The 23415-nt window shown below is 32.4% G+C and overlaps 2 protein-coding genes across 3 annotated transcripts; one reads left to right on the top strand and one right to left on the bottom strand.

Moving 5' to 3' along the window:
• Positions 1-13081: 13081 nt before the first annotated feature.
• On the top strand, positions 13082-18898 carry LOC109804695 (L-type lectin-domain containing receptor kinase S.4). Its single transcript, XM_083068716.1, has one exon. The coding sequence runs from the start codon at positions 16756-16758 to the stop codon at positions 18817-18819; it is 2064 nt and encodes a 687-aa protein (XP_082924842.1). The 5' UTR covers positions 13082-16755; the 3' UTR covers positions 18820-18898.
• Positions 18899-19084: 186 nt separating this feature from the next.
• Positions 19085-23169, bottom strand: LOC109805155 (uncharacterized). 2 transcript variants are annotated; one of them, XM_083068717.1, is made up of 5 exons: positions 22719-23169; positions 21845-22462; positions 20144-20191; positions 19886-20029; positions 19085-19799 (listed from the first exon to the last, which is right to left on the bottom strand). In XM_083068717.1, the coding sequence occupies exons 2-5, from the start codon at positions 22451-22453 to the stop codon at positions 19428-19430; spliced, it is 1173 nt and encodes a 390-aa protein (XP_082924843.1). In that variant the 5' UTR covers positions 22454-22462; positions 22719-23169; the 3' UTR covers positions 19085-19427. The 2 variants fall into 2 exon arrangements, with proteins under 2 accessions (XP_082924843.1, XP_020222742.1); XM_020367153.3 differs by having other exon boundaries at positions 19886-20035; positions 22719-23163.
• Positions 23170-23415: the final 246 nt, after the last annotated feature.

Raw genomic sequence — 23415 nt, 5'->3', positions numbered from 1 at the left:
AACAAGAGTGGAAGTATGCTAAAAGAGCATTATAATGCCCCAAATGGAATGAGCACGCAAGTTTTGCTAACTAAGATGATGGTGTTATGGTAATTGAGTGGTGGGTCTGAGTTAGGCATGTTTGGCTCTCATACTATCTTATTCTTTTATCCTTTTCTTATTATTGGCCGACATTAAAGGGTAGGGAGAAAAATCATATAGAATAATTTATACATACCAATATTTTACTGTGACCAGTAGTTGTTGTTACATTGAGTAATCAATCGTGAAGTACTGCACTATCATCGGACAAGGAAACATCACAAGAGTCTTTTTCTCGTAGATCCTTTTCCACCTTTTCCACATCAAATAGTCCAACATTTGAAATATGCAATGGGGAACTTGAAGTCTTAAAACTTTCATTTCCTTTAGTATCAACCACTCTTTACAAAACAACTGGTTCAACTCAATGTTATGTATGAAAAAGATCATTGGATTGGATGTGTCAATTTTCTCTGCATGAAACACAGCCATCATTTTCCACCTTAATAGGGTGGTATTGAAGCATAGCTCTAAAGCAACAGTAATTGACTAGTGAAGCTTATAGTGGCTTCATGTGAACTAGAAATTACTTTTGTTGTTATCACTCAATTTGAAGTGTCAACATATAATGGCTTTGGATCTGGCCATGAAAGGAGTAAAGTGTAGAATAATGCACCGAGGGATTGTTTCAAAATTAATCAGCAATAAGCGATGTATGGTACAATATGTGTGTTTGATGTTTTTGTTACTTGGATCACCAAGTTTGGACTCTGGCCGCTATATTTGTTGACAAAAGAAGCAATGGCAAGCGTAATTTAAAATAGCAGTTAGGCCATCTTTATCACTCATCAGCCTTGTCGTGAAGACAAGACTATTTCTAGTACTATTAATAAAACATGCTCAAAACTAGCCAAGGAGAAAAAAATAACATAGGTATGCTCTTGGTAGAAAAATAAAAATGGGGAAGAAGATCGTACATGTCTCATCACCATCTTGAGGTGCTAGTGTCAGTGGCATTAGATTGAAAGCGAACGAAAGTGCCATTCTTATTTGATTGACTCCATGATTGTGTATTCATATCTCATACCTACATCTATTGCTAAAATTTGGGTTGTCGATTTTGACCCACTTGACATGCTTTGAGTTTGACTCAGAAAGATACTCTAGTAGTGATAGCTACGCAACCATTATTACAACATTGGACCGTAATGGCTCCATTGACATAGGATTAAAATTTTGAAATTTGAGGCTAAATTTGATTATGTTGGATTAATATTCTTCACTAAATCACCTATCTCTTTTCACTATTCAAGTGTTCGTAATTCGCATAAAAGACATAAATTGGTCTTAATATATGCTAACATTACATAAACAAATAAATTTGCATACGTATTTGGTACTGTACTCAAAATTATCACATTAATGACCCAGATGGTCTTTCATTTAGTGTTTATTGGTTCCTCCACTTCTATGATTGCTTGTTTTTTAATTTATACCTTTCAAAGTTGAAACATGCTGATCTGTGACATGTTCAATAATAGAAAATGAAAGAGTATTATCCACCACAGATTTTGAAGACGGCAAAGGAAGAAAAGAGAGGTTGATATGACATGAAAAAAACTAAAAAGGCATGCCAAGCGTTTTCCTTGTGGCGGGCATGTCCCAACCTCTAACTGCTCTGCCAATATCAATGAACCAGCACACAGTTTTCCACTGCGTTGTCTTGAATTCTCAAATACATTGGCTGCTATATCGATAATGAATTGAAATGATAAAAACATTCGAATGGTTATCCTTTTTCATTATTAGTATAGTTGGGTTGAGAGAGGAATTTAATTTTCATAAAAAGAAAAATAACTTTGAAAAATTAAAAAATTAAAAATTAAAAATATAAAAATTGAGGTTAACTAATAAAAATAGGTGAGTGATTACTAGTAATTAACTTAGTTAAATGGTGAAAATAAAAGTAACTTTCAATATTATTTTTTATTATTTAAAAATCTTAAAGTAAAACCATCTAAAAAAATATGAAAACAAAAAATAGTTACAAACTGATGTAAATTTTTCTTTATATATAGGTATAAATTATTAATTTTAGTGCAAAATAGGGTTAAAAGATGTTAACAACGATAACATCATCTTTCAACATTAATTTAGACTGAATCCACCTCCGTTTTTGTTTTTGTTTTTGTTTTTTGTTTTTTTGCACTAATTATCGTGACTCTACCTTGATTATTTATTTGTGAATTAGTATTACATATTTATTTAAAATAATCTCCTTGATTTATTGCACATATGAATTATAAACATATTAATTTAATCATACTAGTTAATTAATTAATGAAATTGTGATCGAGTTTTTTATTTTTGAATAGTTCGAGATGGGTTTATGTTAAGTCTCAATTTTACTTCTTTTTAGATGAGACTTATTGAACAAATTACACTCATCCTCTGAACCATTGCAATATAATTGTTCTCTTTTTGGTTCATTTTGTGTGCAAATATAACTAACCCAAATTCAGCTAACAATACCTTAATACACCTCATTTTTTGTGCAGGTATTGAGTTAGTGACTTGAGGATTGAAGACTCTTAGGATTGGAAACCTAAGAAGCTAAGGAGCAGAGAAGAGGTTCTGCGCCGGGCTCAATATAACCCGCGCTGGGCGTGACAAAAACAGAGTATTTCATCTCTGCCAGTTATATTGCGCCGGGCGAAAAAGGAATTAAGCCGGGCGCAAAAAGAATTAAGCCGGGCACAAAAGGAATTGCGCCGGGCTTGTGTTGAGACAGAGAGTGCTTGACTTCTCTGGAAGAACTTGCGCCGGGCGCGAAGAATTGTGCGCCGGGCGCGTAACCCTAATCTGATCTCCCAGGCTCGTATTTGAAGCCATTTTCGGGGATCTTTCTCTCCATTCTCACATTGGGCGCCTCCAGGAGCTGCGGAAGGGATTCCCAGGGCTTGGGATCGTCCGTGTGCGGATCTTTCCTTCGGTTCTTCACTTCCTCTTCCATCTCTATTTTGTATTTGCCCTCATTGTTGTGAGTGATTTCACCCATTTTGTGGGGTTAGATGTAACCAACGTACTCTATTGTAATCTTTACGGTTTTAATGATATATATACATATTGTTTTATTCTTTGTTGTGTTTGTTTCTATTCGTAATGCTTGCTTTAGATTGATCACCCTTTGCATGATTTAAGGTTCCATGGGTATTGGAAAATAACCTTTGAAACTAGTTCTGAAACATATGCCTAGTGGTGATTGTATCTAGGGATAGAGCTTGACCCATTAGTAGTCTTAAACCCTAGCCCGTAATGCGGGTGTAGATATTGGGTACTCAAGGGATTGATATTCAATATCCGCACCTAGGCTCTTTCTCTAAGGGATTAGGTTTGAGTAAACTCTTGGGTTGACTAAGCAATGAATTCAACAAGAGATTAAGGATACATTAGTGTTACGTTTGGTGAAATCTGACCCCCACAACCTCACAATACCACAATACCATTCCTTACCTTTTCCACTCACAAAACAATATTTATTTACAGCTCTCATTCCAATAGTCACAACTTTGAATTCACTGCACAAACTATGAAATTGGAATTATTCTTTAGTCACGAATAGTCAATAAATGCTTATATTACCTTCTAATCCCTGTGGATACGATATTTTTTACTACTTGAACGGCCGGTATACTTGCCGTGTTTGAGACCGTTGATTGAATCAAACTGATTTACAATTATAACAAAAGTACTTCAACGGAAATCTCAACAGTTTATCCGCTCATGTAATGTCTATTGAGAATTCTCTATTCTCATTAGACGACGTGGCCATAAAAATTATTTTTCATCAGACAATTTTATCACAATCCTAGCCGTTAGATATAGGGTAGTTGTTCTCGCATTGATATTCTTTCCTTATTTTCCAACAAGAATTGAACAAAGATGGATTAAACTCTCTTAGCAAATACACAATTCTAATAATGATTTTCTCTTTAATTCATATAGAGCATGCTAGCTATAATATGCATCCATTTTATTATACTCAAATAGGTATTTTATAACTTTCCATTCAATTTTTACATTGAACACAAAGAACAACTGTATGATTGTTATTCATATTCAATACCAAAATTAAATTAGAAATTTATATTATATGAACTCTAATTTGTATGCCTTAAAAATCGACCAAATTGTGTAAATTAGTTTAAGGTTGTTGATTTGTGACATTACACATGTACCAAACTGAATAAGAAAAATGCAAAAACATGATGAAGTTTAGATTAAGAACAAACTCAAACATATGTTTCTCTCTAATGTTATTGGAATAATGACAATAGATTCCTTTACCGTTGGAGATGGTAACGCTTTCTTTCTTCACCATTGGTTTTTTTCTACCTTGGTAGCCTTATTACTTCGTGCAAGGCTATGGCTTTTGATGGGGTTGTTTTTATGGTATTTGTCTGAGGGAATATTTTATAAGTATTATTTTTTATAAGGTTATTACACAAACATACTCCACAATGATAAGATATTGTCCGCTTTAAGCCTTAGTCCTCACAGTTTTGCTTTTGGTCATCACTCAAAAGGCCTCTAAATAATTGAAGTATGTTTATGTTATATAAGTTGTTATTTGTTGTTTTATTTTATCGATATGAGACTTGTTTGTATCCCAACAACTTTAATAGTCATTTAAAAGCCATTGATTTTATTCTATAAAAGTTGAAAGTGCCCTTTAATTTTTTTAGAAACAGGTCCACCTTTTCATGACAAAAGGCTTAAGGGACTTTACATTAACTATTTTTCTTAACACTATCTTTTCTCTCTTTCTTTTCTCCATAATTTTAAAGATATTGGTTGTGAGGCTTTGATGTGTTTGATCTTGAATGCACGAGTTTAAACACGTCGTTGTATAAATCTTGATAAGCAAATCAGTTATTAGATTGTACCAAAATCTACTAAAAATTTACTTTGATGCCAGTGATTCTTGCTATGACACTCCTATATTTAGTGTAAACTAAAAGAAAAAATTTCAATGGCTTTGTTAGCTCAATAAAGCATTGTCTGATCTGTCAAAGCTTGAACTACTTGATGGAAGAGAAAAAACTACAAGTAATAGTCACAAAAATTACTCATCTTCTTCGAGCAACCTGAGGTTGACTATGTTTTATTCAAAGATACACCTACCATTCGTCTTAAGGGAAGTAATGAGGATATGAAAGTCCCAATCAAGACATGAGAACCATGAAAAACATAACAAATTGGTAGGTGGTCATCTCCTTAATCATATGCCTAACAACCTTTTGATCTCTTTATGTCAAACAAGTCTACAAAATCTATTTGGGAGACATATGAAAAGAAATATGGAGCACATGATGCTGATAATCGTAAGTTTGTTACTAACAAATGGAGCAAGTGCATGAATATGGGAGTTTGGTTGCTAATGCTCTAAACAAAAGCATGAAAATGTGTGAGATACTACAAGAAAATGTCCTGCTAAAAAATTTTCCCCTTCAAAAACCATCTAAAGCATAAGAAGAAAGACTTTAACTTCCAAGAACTCATTAGCTACATGAGGACGAAAGAAACAAAGCATATCAATGCCATTTTTGCAAGGACGAGCCAAATAACAATAACAAAGGACAAATTGTTGGTCATTAATCAAAGCTAAAACCTCAAGAAAACTTATTAGAAGATGAAGAAGTCATTGTTGTAGTGGTAGAAGCAAATTTGGTCAACAATGCAGCCAATTGGATATTGGACACATGAGCTACAAAAAACATTTGTGCAAGTGTTCCAAGAGTTTGAAGAAAATGCTAAAGAAATAATCGTCAATGTGGGAAACTCTATTGGTGTCGAAGTGTGTGGTAAAGGAAAAATTCATTCTCAAAATCTTGGTAAAACCTTAACCTTGAATGATGTCTTATATGTTCTCGAAATGTGTAGAAATCTCGTGTATGAGACTTTACATAATAAAGCAGGTTTAAAAATTTGTGAATTTGATAAGGTTGTTATAACTAGGAATGGAGATTTTGTGGGAAAGGGATATTTTATCTAGAGGTTTATTTGTTTTAAACATTGTTGAAATAAATGACAATAAATGACAATGTTTCTAATTCTGCTTATATCATTGAATCTATTAATCTTTGGAATGGACGAGTAGAACATGTTAATATGACTTATATTAAATGATTATGTAATATGAACTTGTTGCCTCCTATAAAAAATGATTTTATTTCTAAATGTTTTGTTTGTACAAAAGCCAAACATACAAAGCCACCCTTTAAATCAGTAACTATTAAAGAAATTGAACTTCTTAGACTAGTGCACTATGATTTAACTTATTTTAAAAATACTATAAGTAAAGAAGGAAAAAATATTATATCACTTTTATAGATGATCATTCTTGATACATAAAAGTTTATTTTTTGAAAACCAAGAATGAAGTTGAAACCATGTTTTATAAATACAAGGTAGAAGTAGAAAATCAATTAAATAGGAAAATAAAAAGATCGAGAACATATAGGGGTGGTTAATACTTAACAACTAACCTAAAGAGTGTGTTTGGATGAAGAATTTAAATAAAATAGTTCATTTTTTTAAATAATTTCAAATGCATTGGGATGAAATGCTTTGTTTGTATGGATAATTTACAAAGAATTTGAAATTCAAGCATTTGTGAAAATTTTTAAAATAGTAAGATGTCAAATTCTCTCAAAAAAGAGAATTTGAAATTCATCATATTTTTTTTCTCTTTCTTATCTTATCTATATATCTTTTATCTCTCTCATATCTCTTAATTATTAAATATTTAAAAATATTTTTTAAATTATTAAATATTATCTAATATTAAATTTTAAAACTATTAAATATTTTTAAAAAATTGAAAAATATTTATTCTTATAAAATTTAATCTTAAAATCTTAAGAGGGATGGGCTTAAAGCCATGAGTGGAGTAAAGTATGGTGGATACCCAATCATTAATCAAACTAAGCTGTATGAATACTCTTATACACTACAATTTTCATCCCTATAGCATGTGATAATGCTTGATGTAAGGATGAGCCATGAGCTCTAAAAAGATACACAACCCTTTATATAGGTGGTACTATAGAGACATACATGATGTATCTACCTACGTGAGTGTGAAGGCACATGCTACCTTCCATAAAAGATTTTGGCTATCTTTCTAAAATACTCATGAGCAACCTAAGGTACTAATAAGTGTAATAGCCTAATTATTGTGTAAAGTTTAAACACAAAGCTATTACAATTTTAAAAGTATAAGTATGTGTTGTAAGGGTCTCATCTTAAATTCATTAAGTTCAAGAGTAATTCACCTCTTGAATTTAAGGTGTTACCTTATATCATTATGTGTTAATTCAATCCTCAATAAATTAACACTTAAGCACAAAATTTATTTCCTTGCCCAAGATTTTTCTTTTCTTTTTTCCTTAACACAATGAATTGCCATTAGTGGGGGATTATTGGAATAATGACAATAAATTTCTTTAACGTTGGAGATAATGACCTTTTCTTTCTTTCTTTCTTGCTGGTTTTTCTCTAACGTTGGCATCCTTATTACTTTGTGCAAGGATATGACTTTAATAATAATTTAAAAAGATATTGATTTTATTATATAAAAGTTGAAAGTATGCTTTAAATTTTTTTACCAACAAATTGACCAATTTTTCACTATAAAAGTAAGAATGAGACTTTATATATCAACAAATATTATCAACACTTTATCTTTTCTCTCTTTCCCTTCTCTATAATTGTTAGGGCATTAGTTGTGAGGCTCCAGTGTATTTGAACTTGAGTGCACGAGTTTAAATATGTCGCTATGTAAACTTGCAAGAGCAAATTGATTATTGGATTACATTGAAGGTCCACTAAAAATTTACTTTCAAGGTAGCGATTCTTATCACAACACAACTTTTATTCTCCTATATTTATCACTTTTTCAACCATCATTTTTAAAATTTCTTTAGAGTTTGTATTTTCCCATTTTCCATCTGCAACATATCAATAAACAATATAATTAAGGGGTTAGTAAGAATTGATTAAGAAAAAATTGTTGGTCATGAACAAACTTTTTTTTTTATTATTTCAAAATTGATTGTCCATTCTTTATTCAATGAAAGTCCAAATTGATTTGGGACTATTCTTTTTACATATATTTCAACCAATAAATTAAAAAAAAATCATGTGACTTCTTTGAGTATTTTTTTAGATTTGATTATGTTATTGTTAAAACCTTTAATGTTGCATGTGTGTGATTTCTTCCAAGATAAATTTCTCCTAAATCAACAAACACTTGTTAAAATTAATAGATATTTTTATAGATACATTTTGTTTATAACATGTGTTGAATTTGATTTTGAATTATCATGATTTCTCAATGATATGCCATTATTATTATTATTCGATATTTCTATTTTTATTATTCTTGATAAATTACCATTTTATTGTATTTAATGTATAATTGTATAACCCTTAAAATTATGGGATCTTATCATTATTGTAATTTATTTTTTATCATTATAAATAAAGGGATGAGAAATCATTATTTTTAAGAATCTATATCATTTTAAGTTTGATATTCAAGTTGGTATCGATGCAGGTTAATATATAGCTATTGTTTGCTAGTGGCTGATCATTGTCTGCCAACCACCAACCATTATTCATTGTACATTATTTGCTATCCACCAGACTTTGTTGCTATCCACCACCATTAGGCAACATCCTCCATCATCAACCAATGACTTTTCTTTTTAGGGACCTTTAGGGTTTGGTGCACCTTATTGAATGCAACCCAACCTTGGTGGTTTCAAGGACATAAGAATCCTCATAATCTCTCACATTCAAATCTAAGTCACTATTCATCACATTGTGTTCATCTTGGGCACACTTTTCATCCACAATGTTGTTCACCTCACATTACTATTCATCATATCAAACACTTTACATCTTGCAACATTGTTCATCCAGTGTCATTGTTTGTCTTGCATTACTATTCATCTCATGCACATTGTTCATCATGAAACTATTCATTTTTGGAACTATTCATCCACAAAATTGTTCATTTTGGTAGTTTGTTCTATTCAAGAATTGTTGTCATTTGTTACCTCATGAGTCACCACTTTCTAGTGAGCATTGTTCATCATCACATACTTTTCATCATGATGTGCACTATTCATGTCTTTAATGCGTGCTTTTCATGTCATTATTCATGGTTGTTAAGTCAAAAGACAATCTTGAATCTCTCAAGCTTTCAAGTTTTAATGATAATAAATAGAACATTTTTCTAAAAGGAAAATATTTTTACAAAATACAATTCAGATGAAGCATAAGACGCAAACCTTTAGTCAAACGATGTGTCATCAGATAAAGCATACAATTTTACTTCATAAAGTCTTAAATGCGTATTATTTATAATGAGTAATGACTACTTGTTGCATGAATAACTTATTCTTTAATAGATCAAACTAAGAAAGCTTTTTGGAACTCACAAATCCGTTAAAGTGAATGAAGTCATGTTATATACAAGAAACAAAGACAAACAGATCCTTGAAATCATTGAGTAAGTTAGAAAAAGTTGACGCAAAATCTATTTTTTGTTGACACACACCACATAAAGTCCATTTGGTATCCTAAAATTGATAAGTATCCTCCTTGGTCAAATAAGAAGTGACAATTTGGTGAAACGCAATTAATGCATCAACAAACAATTCTCACCTCATGGAAATCATAATGAAGATAGACAAAATAAGCTTGTGAGGAACTCTTAAGGTTTTGCAATGGTCATCTTCATCCAAGATACTATATAAGGAACTTTAAGATTAGAAAGAAAAAGAACTTTTGTAAAAAGAAATCATTGTTCATTCATTCTTTCTATAAAGATTTTTGTTCTTAATTAGTTGTATCATGTCTTGTTTGTGAGACGAAACAACATTGGTAAAAACTTTTCCAGATATAACTGTTATTATAGGGTTGAGCCTGAAGAGACTTATTTGTAAAAGAATACTTGTTTGAACTTAGAGAGACTTTTCTGTGAAAGAATACTTGTTTGAGTCTGGAGAAGCTTGATTGTAAAAGAATACTTGTTTGAGCTTAGAGAAGCTTGATTGTAAAAAAATACTTGGTATTGAATTTTGGAGAGACTGTGTTAAAAGAATACTTGGGTAGATTTCTTAAAGAGGCAATTTAAAAAACACTTAAGTTTGAGTCAAGAATGGTTTGTTGAAAGAATACTTTTATCTTGTTTAAGATAATGGAACTCAATCTAGTTAGATTGAGAATTAGACGAGTCTTAGTGTTTGAGATGAACCAGTATAAAAATTACTGTGTGTTTTGTCTACCTCTTCTCATGCACTCTTTACTATTAGCATTACTACTTCACCACTCGAAAAAGTGTGTTTTTTATTGACATTGTTCAACTCCTCTTTCTAATGTCTGTCTTTTCTTCGCAATGGTGATATAAGATGTTTCCATTGTTATTCAACATATTTTGGCTTTATTGATTACTTTTACCTATTTAGGTAGATAAACATGTTTATGTTTGCTCTAGTCTTGAGTGGTTAAGCATTACGTTTGGCTTCTGCTCTTGATGGTAAAACTTTGTTGCTTCTGCTTTATGGTGGTTAAGTATTTATCATTATTTTTCTTTCGCCTTTTAGGTGGTTAGACTTGTTTATGTTTGCTTCTGTTAAGTGGTTAAGCCTTGTGTTATGACTTCTACTTAATGGTTAAGCTTTTGTCTTATGGCTTGGATGATTTTAGTTGTGGTGCTCCCAACACAAGTATGCTCTTAGGTGAAATCACCACCAACTTTGTTAGCTCTAATGATTGACTAGCAGATATTTTTACCTAGTCTCTCAAAGGATCGAGGATATCTTACATTAATTTGTTCTAAGCTGGGTGTCTATGTTTTATATGCTCTAGGTTGAGAAAGTGTGTTGAGATTTGATTTTGATTTATCATAATTCCTATATGATCTATCATTATTATTATTCCATATTTCTATTTTTATTATTCTTAGTAAATTATATCATTATTGTAATTTATTTATTTTTATCATTATAAATAAAGGGATGAAGAATCATTATCCTCAAGAATTCAAATCATTCTAAGTTTTATATATTCAAGTTGGTATTAGAGCAATTAAGATCTAGCTATTGTTTATTAGTGGCCAACAATTTTCTACTAATAGTTGTCTACAAATCATTCTAAGTTTTATATATTCAAGTTGGTATTAGAGCAATTAAGATCTAGCTATTGTTTATTAGTGGCCAACAATTTTCTACTAATAGTTGTCTACCTACCGTTGTCTTCCAACCAATATTTGTTATTCGTCAGACTTTGTTGTTATCCATTGTTTTCTGTTGTTGTCTATTATCTATGTCGCATGTGGCCATAAGTGCCATTCGACAACCTCTTTTTAGGAACCTTAGGGTTTGGTGCACCATATTGAATGAAACCCAACCCTGGTGGTTTCAAGGACATTAGAGTCCTCATGCTCTCTCATGCATAAATCTAAGTCACTGTTCATCGTGCACAATGTTCATCTTGGACACACTATTCATCCTCAATGTTGTTTTATCCCACATTACAATTCATCATTCAAACACTTTTCATCTTGCAACACTATTCATACAATGTCATTGTTCGTCTCGTGACATTATTCATCTTGTGCACATTGTTCATCACGAAACTGTTCATTTGTGGAATTATCCATCCACGACACTGTTCATTTTGACAACTTGCTCTATCCAAGATCTGTCGTCGTTTGTCGCCTCATGAGTTGCCACTTTCTGATGGGCATGGTTCATCATCATGTACTTTTCATCATGATTGGAAAATATAATTAAGTGATAAATATTTTTTTAATATTTATTTTGATAAATGTTAGCAACACACTCTATATTAAATTTTTTAAACACTTTTTCATTGGTTGAAATTTATTGAAAAATGAAAAATTTGATGGATCTCACATCCTATTTAATGTTTTTCTTGATTTTGTGATTTTAAATAAATTCTAACCGATAAGGGAGAGTGTGTCACTAGTTCTCCTCTTTGTTTTTCTTTTTTATAACCACATTATTTGTATAAAATATCTACAAATTTTGTTAATAATTAATTTTTGTCAAAGAATCTAACTGACTACTTTTAGTGATGTCTTCTCTCTCAACTTACATTGTTTTTTCTTCCATTTTTCTCACTAAATACATTTTTTCCATAATACACCATATTTGTTTTTCATTCGCTAAATACAAACTCAATTAACTTTAAGTATAAAATAACCGTATATAGTACAATTTATAAATTTGAGGGGTAACGTTCTACACTTCTACTTTTTATTTTTAATATTTTAAATTATATTTTATACTGAAACCTTCAAATTTTGTTGATAAAGATTTGGTGTAGTTTTAAATAGAACGAACCTACACCTGCTCACGACATTAAGAAAAATCCAATCATCACCAGACTTTCATTTTTCTGGTGTTATTTTGGGATTCAAGGTCAAAGATAGGTGAATTCTCTAAGACCTGTGATCACACCATTTAGAATGTTCAAACTTATGACAAAGTTTTCCTGATCCTTTTAAAGTTTTATTTTTTATTTTTATTGTTGATGTGTTATATTTTAAAAGAAAGATCAATGTTGAAAAGATGTATATAGTTGACTGCAAATGATTTTTTTTTTTTTGGAAAAGAATATAAAGTTCTGGTGGTATTATTTTTCGAATGAGAAACTGTCTTTGATAAGTTCCCGCCCCCACTAATGCCACACAGTTTTAAGATCTGGATTTGCTAGAAAACTAGAAATAGTGTGTCAATAGATCACTACTTAAATTGCTTACATTTGTATATTAAAATATAATTTAATTTAAGTATATATTATATATATATATATATATATATATATATATATATATTAATTATGTTTTTCGCACATAAACGATTTAATGATCAAGTAAATTGTCCTCAACCTTTGTGCCTCTATTCCTGTCATTTACCAATTTGTTATATTTAAGTTTAATTGTGTTTTCTATTTTTTTTTTCGATTTTGGCATCTAAGATTTTAATTGAATGATTTTAATTTATAAATATTGTAATTGTATAACTTTAATCTTTCTAACTTTAATTAAATAATTTTAATTCTTCAAATATCATAAATATACTATTTTAGTTTATTAAATATTATAATTATACAATTTTAACTTATTTAAGTTATATATATTATAATTTTTATTAATATATTAAATAATATATATTTATTATTACTAAAATTACTAATATATGTAAATGTAATTGACATAGATAAAAATTTATATAATTATATACGTAAGAGAATAAAATATGTGGATTTTGATATCCATTTAAAAAAGATAATACTAAATTATTCAATAATTGAATTGATTAGTTTCATATTCTTTTTAACTGTTTAATTTAATACACATTTCTTTAACTAACTTCACGGCAAATTGATGTTTTCAAGCGATATAATGTTTGTATATACCTTGAAAGATGATAAAAGTATTTCTTGACTTTTTAAATTGATGCGTTGAAAGAAATGTAACCTATGAACAAAGTTTCCTGCGAGCTTTACTTTGAGATTGAGTAATTGGAAGAAATCCAATTTGTTTAGTATGCGATATAATTTTCAAAGTCTCTAGAAATCTTCAAAGTTTCCAAGTGGGGTCTAAATGACAAATTTAATTCATTACTCTTGTTTCTATGGTTCGGTAGCCCATTTGTATCCAAAAAGCTATGCATTGTTGCCAGCTATTTCTCTTTCACATTGAAGCAATAGAAAAGGCAATCTGATTTAAACTTAATGATTATAATTATGCGTTTGACACTAGTTGTAAATTGGAACAATTAAGATGGATTTCAATCATTATTCTTTTGTAATCATGCAAATATCAACTTGATCATGCAATAGGGAGCTATAGTTTGTATCTAGCTAGTAACCCAAATTGTTCATACAGCTCTCTTTCAAGAGTGTTATTGTTATTTTCATTTAGTGAGAATTTGCCTCCATTGAAGTCTTCTTAACTAATTGTTACTATAAATATCTAATTGCTATTGATTTAGCGGCCTTATAGTGGATAAGGTTGAAGCTTACTAGTAAATGGTAACGAAGAAACAACATCGAAGGAAATGATGTGATTATCAACTTTTTTTTGTCAACATTTGAATAGATACCAACTTGTCCAACCCATTTGTGCATGGCTTCACACTCAAGTTTCACAGTTGCCACTCCCCAGTGGCAGTGGTAATAATTGAAAAGTTATAACATTCTTTTTTTACACTTTGTCCAATCCATTTGTTCTTTATTGTTCAAGATTGTGTAACTGCCGACGTTCGAAGGTAACGTTCAAATGTCATATTTTGCAAATTCATTTTTCTTACTACCACTTCATTTTATTTTATTTTATTCTCTCTTCTTTTTGTCTTCTTCAACATTATTAATTCACTACTATAACGGAAATATATGTCATGCGTATATAAATCTTATAAGGATAACAATATTACTATTGTTAAAAGAGTCTAACAACTCTCTACTCTAAGCTTTTAGAATAATTAAAAAAGTGTCTCGTACATTTTAACTTTATTAGGACCAAGTTATAAATGCGTACATAGATGTATCAGAATCTCAAAATTTTAAGTATGTATAACTTTTAAAAATTTCAAGAATAATCATCTATGCATTTATATAAATTGACCACTTACTCATAAAAACTAGCTCTTTCGGCCTTTATTTTATTGACACCAACTTAGAGGTGATCAGCCTAAGGAGGTCGATATGAAGGTGATAAATTTGGGGAGATCAATCAAGAAGAGATTGTTTCCTTCCTTGAAGTTTGAGCAAATAAGTGTGAAGAAACTTATAAGTTAATATTTATGTATGTGATTTTGATCCAATTGGATTTTGTCCTAGGAAGGTGCATTAGCCTTCGAAGCTCGAGCACATAGATGGAAAGAAACTTATAAATCAATATTCACATAATTGATTTTGATACAATCAGACTTAATCTCAAGAAGGTACAACTATAATTTTTTAGATAATGAATGTTTAGGTAAATTACAAGTGATAAATTTAAACTTGATTAAATTGTATTTTTAGTTCCTTATTTTTTTTAATACGTAATATTGATTTCTTTATTTTAAAATAAAGACTTTAGTTATCATATTTTTTAAAATACGAAATTTTAGTCTTATCATCAATTTGATGCTTATTAATTGTTAAATTTTGATGTTGTTCAATGTCTTATCATCACTTAAGTAACATAATATTTAATAACGTGACATGCAAGATAAAATTTTAAAAAATAACATAAAAGATCTTTGTTTGTATGTATTTTAATGATTGATTGATATTTATTTTATTGATAAATCTTATTTACATTTTTTAGTTTTTTAATATTTAAATATCATGCTACTAAATGTTACATTGCCTAATTATAAATAAATATTAAAATTTAATGATTAATAGATGTTCATTTGACGAGAGAATCAAAACTGTAGATTAATAAAAATAGAGGAAACAAAAATATAATTTAGTCTTTAAACTTTAAACTTCATTATTATTATTATTATTATTATCGAAAGGATTATTATTTTTAAAAAATTACGACGACCTAGAGGATGTTTGATCAGAAAAACTTAGCATGGGGGGCTTATAACGGGCCAGGTGTGTCTCTCCAAGAAGAACATTAGGCCCGTGGTCCAAGAAAATCACTTGCATTATTGCTGCCTGGTTTCACTGTTTCAGTACAAATGAACATTAACTATACTGCTATTCTATCGCTCCCAGATGGTTAACATGCTATGCTAATCCAGTATATGGATTCAATATGTTCATGCAAACACATAAGTATAAATTATTGCACATTTGGTTGTTTACTTTAAACCTCGTGTTCCTCTCAGAGTTCCTTAGTAGCAAGCCGCTTCAATTTGGTAGAAGCAGAATCAAATTTGAAGATATTTATCTTAATAGGAAGAGAACTCAAAGTAAGTAGCAATACCTCAGATGTTGAACTGAATTTTAATTAAGTGTTTTAAAGAAAATAGAATAGAAGTGATTGAAAAAGAGTGAAATAGATAATAAAGACTAAGGAGTGGTAATAGACACTACTCATTTTGACTTATATCTTGTTATATAAGTATTGAAACGTGATTTATTAAAACTATATAAGTAATTTATGATCCTTTTATACGTTTTTTTTTTTTTAATTTATTTAGTAAATTTATTGAATAAACGTTTAATCAAGTTATTTCTTCAATCACACCCTTAATCTATCTACATAAACTGCCTTCTGCTTCAACACACGACAGTCATAAAAAATTTAATTGTTTTTCAAAAGGTCTTGGTCTACTGGTATCCTAGAATAATCACATGATCAAACGTGTCATCTTTTTCTTAAAAAGCGTAATTTAATTCTTACTTTATCTCTTGATATATTTATTTTGAATCTTATTTTTTTATGATATACATTTAATCCTTTTTCTCACCATACTAGTATACAGGAGCTATTTTTAAGTTTGATAGATTATTATTTCGGTACAAGTAGACATTTTCCAATTACAAATTATGTCTGAAGCCTTTCAAGGTGTAAACTTCCAGACGCAGTATTTATAGGCTCTTTCTGCAATGCTAGCGACGCTAAGTAGCACCAATATTCCAAAGAAACTATAATCCTATTCAGCAACCAAAACCAACTTCACAAACATGGCAATGCATGCATTTGGTATCCTTTTGGTTGTTCTTTACTCTCTGTTGAAATTTGCATCCTCGGATATCAATTTTGTACGAGATGGGTTTCTGCAAGCAGGGTTGAAAATGGATGGAGCTTCTTATGTGAGACCAAATGGCATACTTACCTTGACAAATAATTCCGCAAAAATCCTTGGCCATGCATTCTATCCATCTCCTTTGCCATTAAAATCTAGCAAAAACAAATCCATTGTGTCAACCTTTAGCACTACCTTTGTGTTTTCCATTGTTCCTAAGTACCCAGATCTTGGTGGACATGGTTTAGCATTCGTCCTAATATCTACCAACCAGCCAAAAGGGTGCCTTGTAAATCAATATTTAGGCCTCCCAAATGAGACAAGTAATCAAGAATTCTCAACCAGGTTCCTAGCCATAGAGTTTGACGGGGTACAAAACCTTGAACTTGAAGACATCAATGACAATCACGTGGGGATAGATATATCCAGTCTCATCTCTAACATTTCTAAGTCAGCAGCATACTACTTACCAAGAAATGACCAAGATCACATCAAGAACGTTTCCATCAGTCTCAAGAGTGGAAAGCCAATTCAAGCATGGGTTGATTACAATGAAGGAGAGATGTTGATGAATGTTACAATTTCTCCCTTTGGCACGCCAAAGCCATATTTTCCTTTGATATCTTATCCCATAGACCTATCTTTGGTGTTAAATGACTACATGTATGCAGGTTTTTCTGCTTCCAACGGTTTGCTGATAGCTGAGCATAATATACATGGTTGGAGCTTTAAAATTGGAGGAGCAGCACAAGTGCTAGATAAATCAGCTGTTCCACGTATTGGGTCAAGTACTTCTAGTAAGGTGGTGCACAAAAAAGACTTCGCAGTAGGTATCACTTTAGCAAGTGCATCTCTTTTTATCTTGACAATTATAGGAGCTATTCATGTCCTGCGCAGATTAAGAAATGGGGACGAGATTTTAGAAGATTGGGAACTTGAATATGCTGCCCGTAAATTTAAATATTCCGAGCTTCGTTCAGCTACAGGAAGGTTTGGAGACAGAAACCTTATTGGGTATGGAGGGTTTGGTAAAGTCTACAAAGGAGTAATCCCTAGCACAGGACTAGAAGTAGCTGTAAAGCGAGTTGCTCCAAATTCAAGACAGGGGATCAGAGAATTTGTTGCGGAAATAACAAGCATGGCACAACTAAAGCATAGAAATTTGGTGCAGTTACATGGGTGGTGCAGGAAGCAGGATGAACTCCTCATTGTTTACGACTATGTACCAAATGGGAGCCTGGACAAGCTTCTGATCCAAAATGATCATCAAAAGAAGAAATTACTAACTTGGGATCAAAGGTACAAGATCATTACTGGAGTTGCTCAAGGGTTGCTGTATCTCCATGAAGAATGTGAACAGCAGGTTGTTCACAGAGATGTAAAGCCAAGCAATATCCTGATAGATGCAGATCTCCAACCAAAGCTTGGAGATTTTGGTCTTGCAAGGACTTACGAGCATGGAATCAATCCACAGACAACACATGTTGTAGGAACACTAGGATACATGGCTCCCGAGATCACAAAGACTGGGAAAGCAAGAACAAGCACAGATGTGTATGGGTATGGCATACTCATTTTGGAAGTAGCATGTGGAAGGAAGCCAATAGAGCCCCAAAAGAATCCTGAGGAACTGGTATTGGTAGACTGGGTTAGAGAACTACATCACCGAGGGGAGATCAACAGAGCTATTGACCCCAGTTTAGATGAGTATGACAAAGATGAAGCTCAGCTTGTGCTTAGTCTTGGATTGCTTTGCTCTCATCCCAATCCTGATAGCAGGCCTAATATGAGAAGGATTGTTCAGTTCCTTCTGGGAGAAACCATCCTTCCTCCACTTCCTCCTGATATTCGCAGTGAAGGTCCAAAGCCAACAATAAGATTCCCGTACAACTTTCCAGATTATCAAGGCCCTTCAAGTTCTCTAGTGTCTTTGTCAAAATATTGTAGTCTTACATGCTTTGATGAGGTGGTCTCAGCCACTGTAGTCACAGGGATGACTTGAGAGATATTATTGTAAATAACAAAGCATATTGAAGAACCACTTTGTTTTGGATAATGATATCTCTAATCAAGGAAAGCAATCCCGAATCATGCCCATTCTATGATTCTTTTTGATAAATATAGATAACCACTCCCCTATATTCCACGTTTTATTCATTTGAGGTGGAAAATAGACATATGGTCAGTCCAAGTATTTCACAACCTTGTTTAGGGCCAGAGTTCAGAATCAACAACATACATGCCATGATTATTGATTTCACTCAATGTGTTGAAACTGCTGATCCAGTGTAATTTGCTTCTTTTAACTTATAGACATATTAAAATTATTCTTGGAACTCCTAACAACCGAATATTTGTATGTGTAAACATGCAAGAATAAAAAAAAATGTTCAAGACAACCAATGTATACTGAAATGTATGCACAACTAAACAGGTAATCTAGGCATCAACTGTTCAATAACTGTCACCACGGTTATACTACCAATACGCACAACCATGATTTTATTTATTTAAAAATTGGGGGAAATTATTCAAATGGCAGAAAAACTAGGGTTTTGACTTTTGAGAGTATCTTCCATCAGTGAAGAGGCATTTTATCAACCATGGGGATCAATCCCCCGTGCAAAGTGCTGCAAATACTGGTAGCCTCCTTCTAGCAGTCCGACCCAGGAAACTACTGGAAATGTATGCATCAACTTCTTCCCTTGATGGTGCTTTATCTGAACCATTTGGGAGGAAAACCTCAATACCATCATCCAAGGGTGACCAGTCATTGGAAGTGTTGAAATTGGTGAGGGTATGATGAGCTTTGGGTGAAGGTGGTTGGGATGTTGTGGAAGGTGGTTGAGATGTTGTGGAAGGTGGTTGAGATGTTGAGACTTCATGATCAGATTCAGCTGATGCAGACTGCTGATGAACAATGGAGCTGCTTGGACCAAGCGTGCTTGATCCTGCGGGAATAGATGATTCCACTACCTGTTCCTACATAACTCAAGAAGAAATACTCAATTGCTGATTTGATGTTTATTATACTGAAGGATGTTGTGATGTGTCCTTTGAATGCTTACCCCAGATTTGCTTTCAGATGCTGTAGAAGGTGGTCGGGATGTTGTGACTGCATGATCAGATTCAGCTGCTGTAGACTGCTGATGAACAATGTGACTGCTTGGACCATGCGTGCTTGATCCGGCTCCAACAGATGATTGCACTACCTGTTCCTACATAACTCGAGAAGAAATACTCAATTGCTGATTTCGTGTTTTTAAAACTGACGGACATGGGGAACCGGTGATATGTAGGAACGAAATACTCTTTTGAATGCTTACCGCAGATTTGCTTTTCGTGGAACGAAACTCTTCTTTCAGGGGTCCAAACTGCAAGATATTGATACGGTTAAGCTATCAAATACCGAAGACAGAAAATTTATTTCCTATAAACGTTGAATGAGAAACGCATGCTACCTGCCTGTTGTCTCAGTAATAGTGCAACTTACCAAAATTATAGATATACCATAGATGTTTTCAGTAAAATACAATTCAAGTTATTTACTTAGCTACCGCAAAAATTTTCAGGCCAGACCAATATCAGAATTTCCTCGGGTAGAAGTACATATCAACAAGCATTATCCAGGACCAAATTGTAATCGTATATTGTAGTATACGTGTTATGGTTTAGTCTTAAATGCAAGACTCCACTTAATTTTCTTTAGAGTTCTCTCACCAATTTACAGTGGACATACAATTCATAGAAAGACTCGGTTATTAATGGGTAAGTTTTACATTTGATAATCACCCCATTGACCTTTCTTTTTCCTTTCCATATTTTTGCGGCAATTGAAATATAATTCTTCACGGGGTAAAAAGAGGAGGATTGAAAAGGAAAGAAAGAAATTGACAGGGGGAAACATAAGAGGATTCAAAAATTTTAGCGTAGTAATTCCAAAATCATTAATCAAACTCTCTGGACACATTTCCAATCCCTAATATCTCAATATCCAAGAAAAGGAACCAAACCGAAAGAAACTGCAGGGGTAGTAGACTTTCAAACCCTCCATATAGAATATGGCAAAGAAAAGTAAGAAGAATAAAAAAAGGTTACTAGTTACTACATCTTTTTTCTTGAAGAACCAAAGAATCTTTCAACAAGTGAATGTTTTTACAATTTCATTAAACTCAGTAACCCAGTGTACAAGAAAATTGTTTGGAAAAAACTACTGGATTTTTTTTAAAACAAATTGATTGGAAAAGTTTCTTTGATTATAAGCCAACCGAAACTCAGAATTACTCAACCAACGGGAAAAGTATTTATCTGACTTAATTAAAGATAAAATTTGACAATTTTACATACTTGAAAATCTTTAAATCAATAAAGAATCATATGTATAACTGATAACTCTACTGGAACTTTCCTAAAGATACCTATTGATAATTTCCCAGAGCAGAAGATAAAAAGCTGCAAAGAACTGCATTTAACCACGACTTACCACGACTACATCCCTAAAAAGTCTTTCGAATGTGAACGTGATTGCCATCACCAAGACAAAACCCACGGAAAGCTTCCTATAAGGTTGCAAATTAAAATTACTCCTCCTCTAATCTTCTACAGCCAACCTGAGTAGTATTCAATGCGGAAGCAGTCTTGTTCAATAATTACTAGGCCAACCAAATCAAGTACTCTTCTACTGATATTTTTTATTCGTAAGAATTACAATAACATCTTCAAGTTCGAATCCAAGACTCTTTATATACTACTCTGACTTCACTTATAGTCGACCCTAGTATTTTTTCTTATATATCACATGAAGAAAATATTCAACATTTTAAATTTCTATAAAATATTAAATGTTTTTACTTCACCGTTTAAATAGAATATTAGAAGGCAAAATTACTCGTAAACAATAATTAATGAATAACAAACAATAGTGAACTATATATGAGAGTTTTTAATTAACACAACAATATTTATTATGAGAATTTATTAGTATATCTTTAAATTCGTATTAGTATAGTTATGGCGCGAAAACCAACCTGGCATTTGGAGTTGTAGCGGCAGTTTCCAGACTCTTCCCACGCTCTGCAAATTTCCGTCTTGAACACGCTTCTCGCTGTGGACGAAGTCGAAGAGGACGAACCGCGGCAGGAGGAAGACGAAGACCTTCCGCTCTTTCCACCGGACACTGGCCTCACCAGAATATCATCCATCACAATCACGTCATCGTCTCCCGTCGCCTGCGTTCTGTACATCGGCGGCGACATGAGCGACGCGATCTCCAAATTCTCAATCGACGAAAGCGGCGACGGCGACAACCTGCCGCGAGAACCGAAGCTGCTGCTCCCCGAACCGCAGTACTGCTGCGCTTTCGCGGTCCTGTACTTGCTGGCGCCGAACGTCGGAGGAGTGAAGGCCTCGCCGGCGACCTTGCCGGAGAGAGGAGATCCGACGAAGAGGTAGCGCGCGAGCGGCGAGCCGACGTCGATGTTCTCGGCGGCGTACGGTTGATACCGCGGACTCATCGTGTTTGGTTGGAGATAGCGTCCTCTTTTGTCGTCCGTGTCGATCTGCAACGGCGGAACGTTTTCGTTCGAAGTCCTCGGCTTCAGGACCTTCACCTTGCCGTTGCTCCACGCATTCTCCATTACCTGTTCCTGTTTTTCAAAGACGAAGATAGCTGTTACTTCGAATCACGACGCGGAGTAATTTTCCGAACGCGATTTTGCTTTCTTGGAACGAAAATCGAAGGCGATTCATTCGGTGTGGATTATATATGTACTAGCTACAGAGTGAAGTAGTGAAGTGATGGAATCATTGCAGGAAATTGCAGATAACAAAAAATTGTATGAAAATTAAAATAGAAAGTGAGAAAAAAGCTGGAATAGAGAAGCAGAGAGATGGTAGACGCACAAATGGAGATTGAGTGCGGTTGCAGCGTCCGGTAGGTTCTTCCGCATAGAGGAAAACGGAAAGGCGGAAGAAGATGAAGCTGCTGCTATCCGAGTGTGAGAGAAATTGCTAATTTATACTGTGCCAAACACAATAGCAACATTGTGGCCTTCGGCTTTCAGCGCTTTATTTTGAAACGAAATAAAATAGAGGTTTAAGAATACAATGATTCAGTTGCAGCAAATCCACCGCCAGAGGATGATCCTGTTTCTTTTTCTGGCCGTAGCAGTGGCCTCGCTTTTAACGTTGCCGTTCCCAGTGCCACTGGAAGAGAAACATTTTCAAATTACTTTAATAATAACATTATTTTTTAAAATATATATATCTTATCTTTTTCAACTAATTTTTTATCTATAATTTTAAATTTAATTTTAATATCTTTTTTTAAAATATCAATAATTAAAAATAATATTATATCAATCTATAAATTATTTTTATAATTTTAAAATAATTTATATATTTATAATATTTATTTATTATAAATTATAATATATATATATATATATATATATATATATATATAAAGACTCTAGCAACAATAATTTTATAGATAAATAAGAAGTTATTTGAAGTGTGCAAAATATTTATTATTCGAATAATATTAATTTATATGGTTAAAATTGCATAACTTTATTATATATATATATATATAAAGACT

The sequence above is a fragment of the Cajanus cajan genome, chromosome 2, assembly GCF_000230855.2.
Source record: "Cajanus cajan strain Asha chromosome 2, NIPB_CcT2T_4, whole genome shotgun sequence".
Taxonomy (NCBI): Eukaryota; Viridiplantae; Streptophyta; class Magnoliopsida; order Fabales; family Fabaceae; genus Cajanus; species Cajanus cajan.
Note: the sequence above shows the minus strand (reverse complement) of the source record. Positions and strands in the feature narration are given on the sequence as shown.

Bases quoted from the DNA above. Each gene is read 5' to 3' on its own strand.
- LOC109804695 (XM_083068716.1), top strand. From the start codon at position 16,756: ATGGCAATGCATGCATTTGGTATCCTTTTGGTTGTTCTTTACTCTCTG.
- LOC109805155 (XM_020367153.3), bottom strand. From the start codon at position 22,453: ATGGAGAATGCGTGGAGCAACGGCAAGGTGAAGGTCCTGAAGCCGAGG. The intron at 20,192-21,844 runs GTTGGTTTTCGC...AATATCTTGCAG, and splicing joins GCTACAACTCCAAATGCCAG to TTTGGACCCCTGAAAGAAGA. The intron at 20,036-20,143 runs GTAAGCATTCAA...CGAGTTATGTAG, and splicing joins CCACGAAAAGCAAATCTGCG to GAACAGGTAGTGCAATCATC.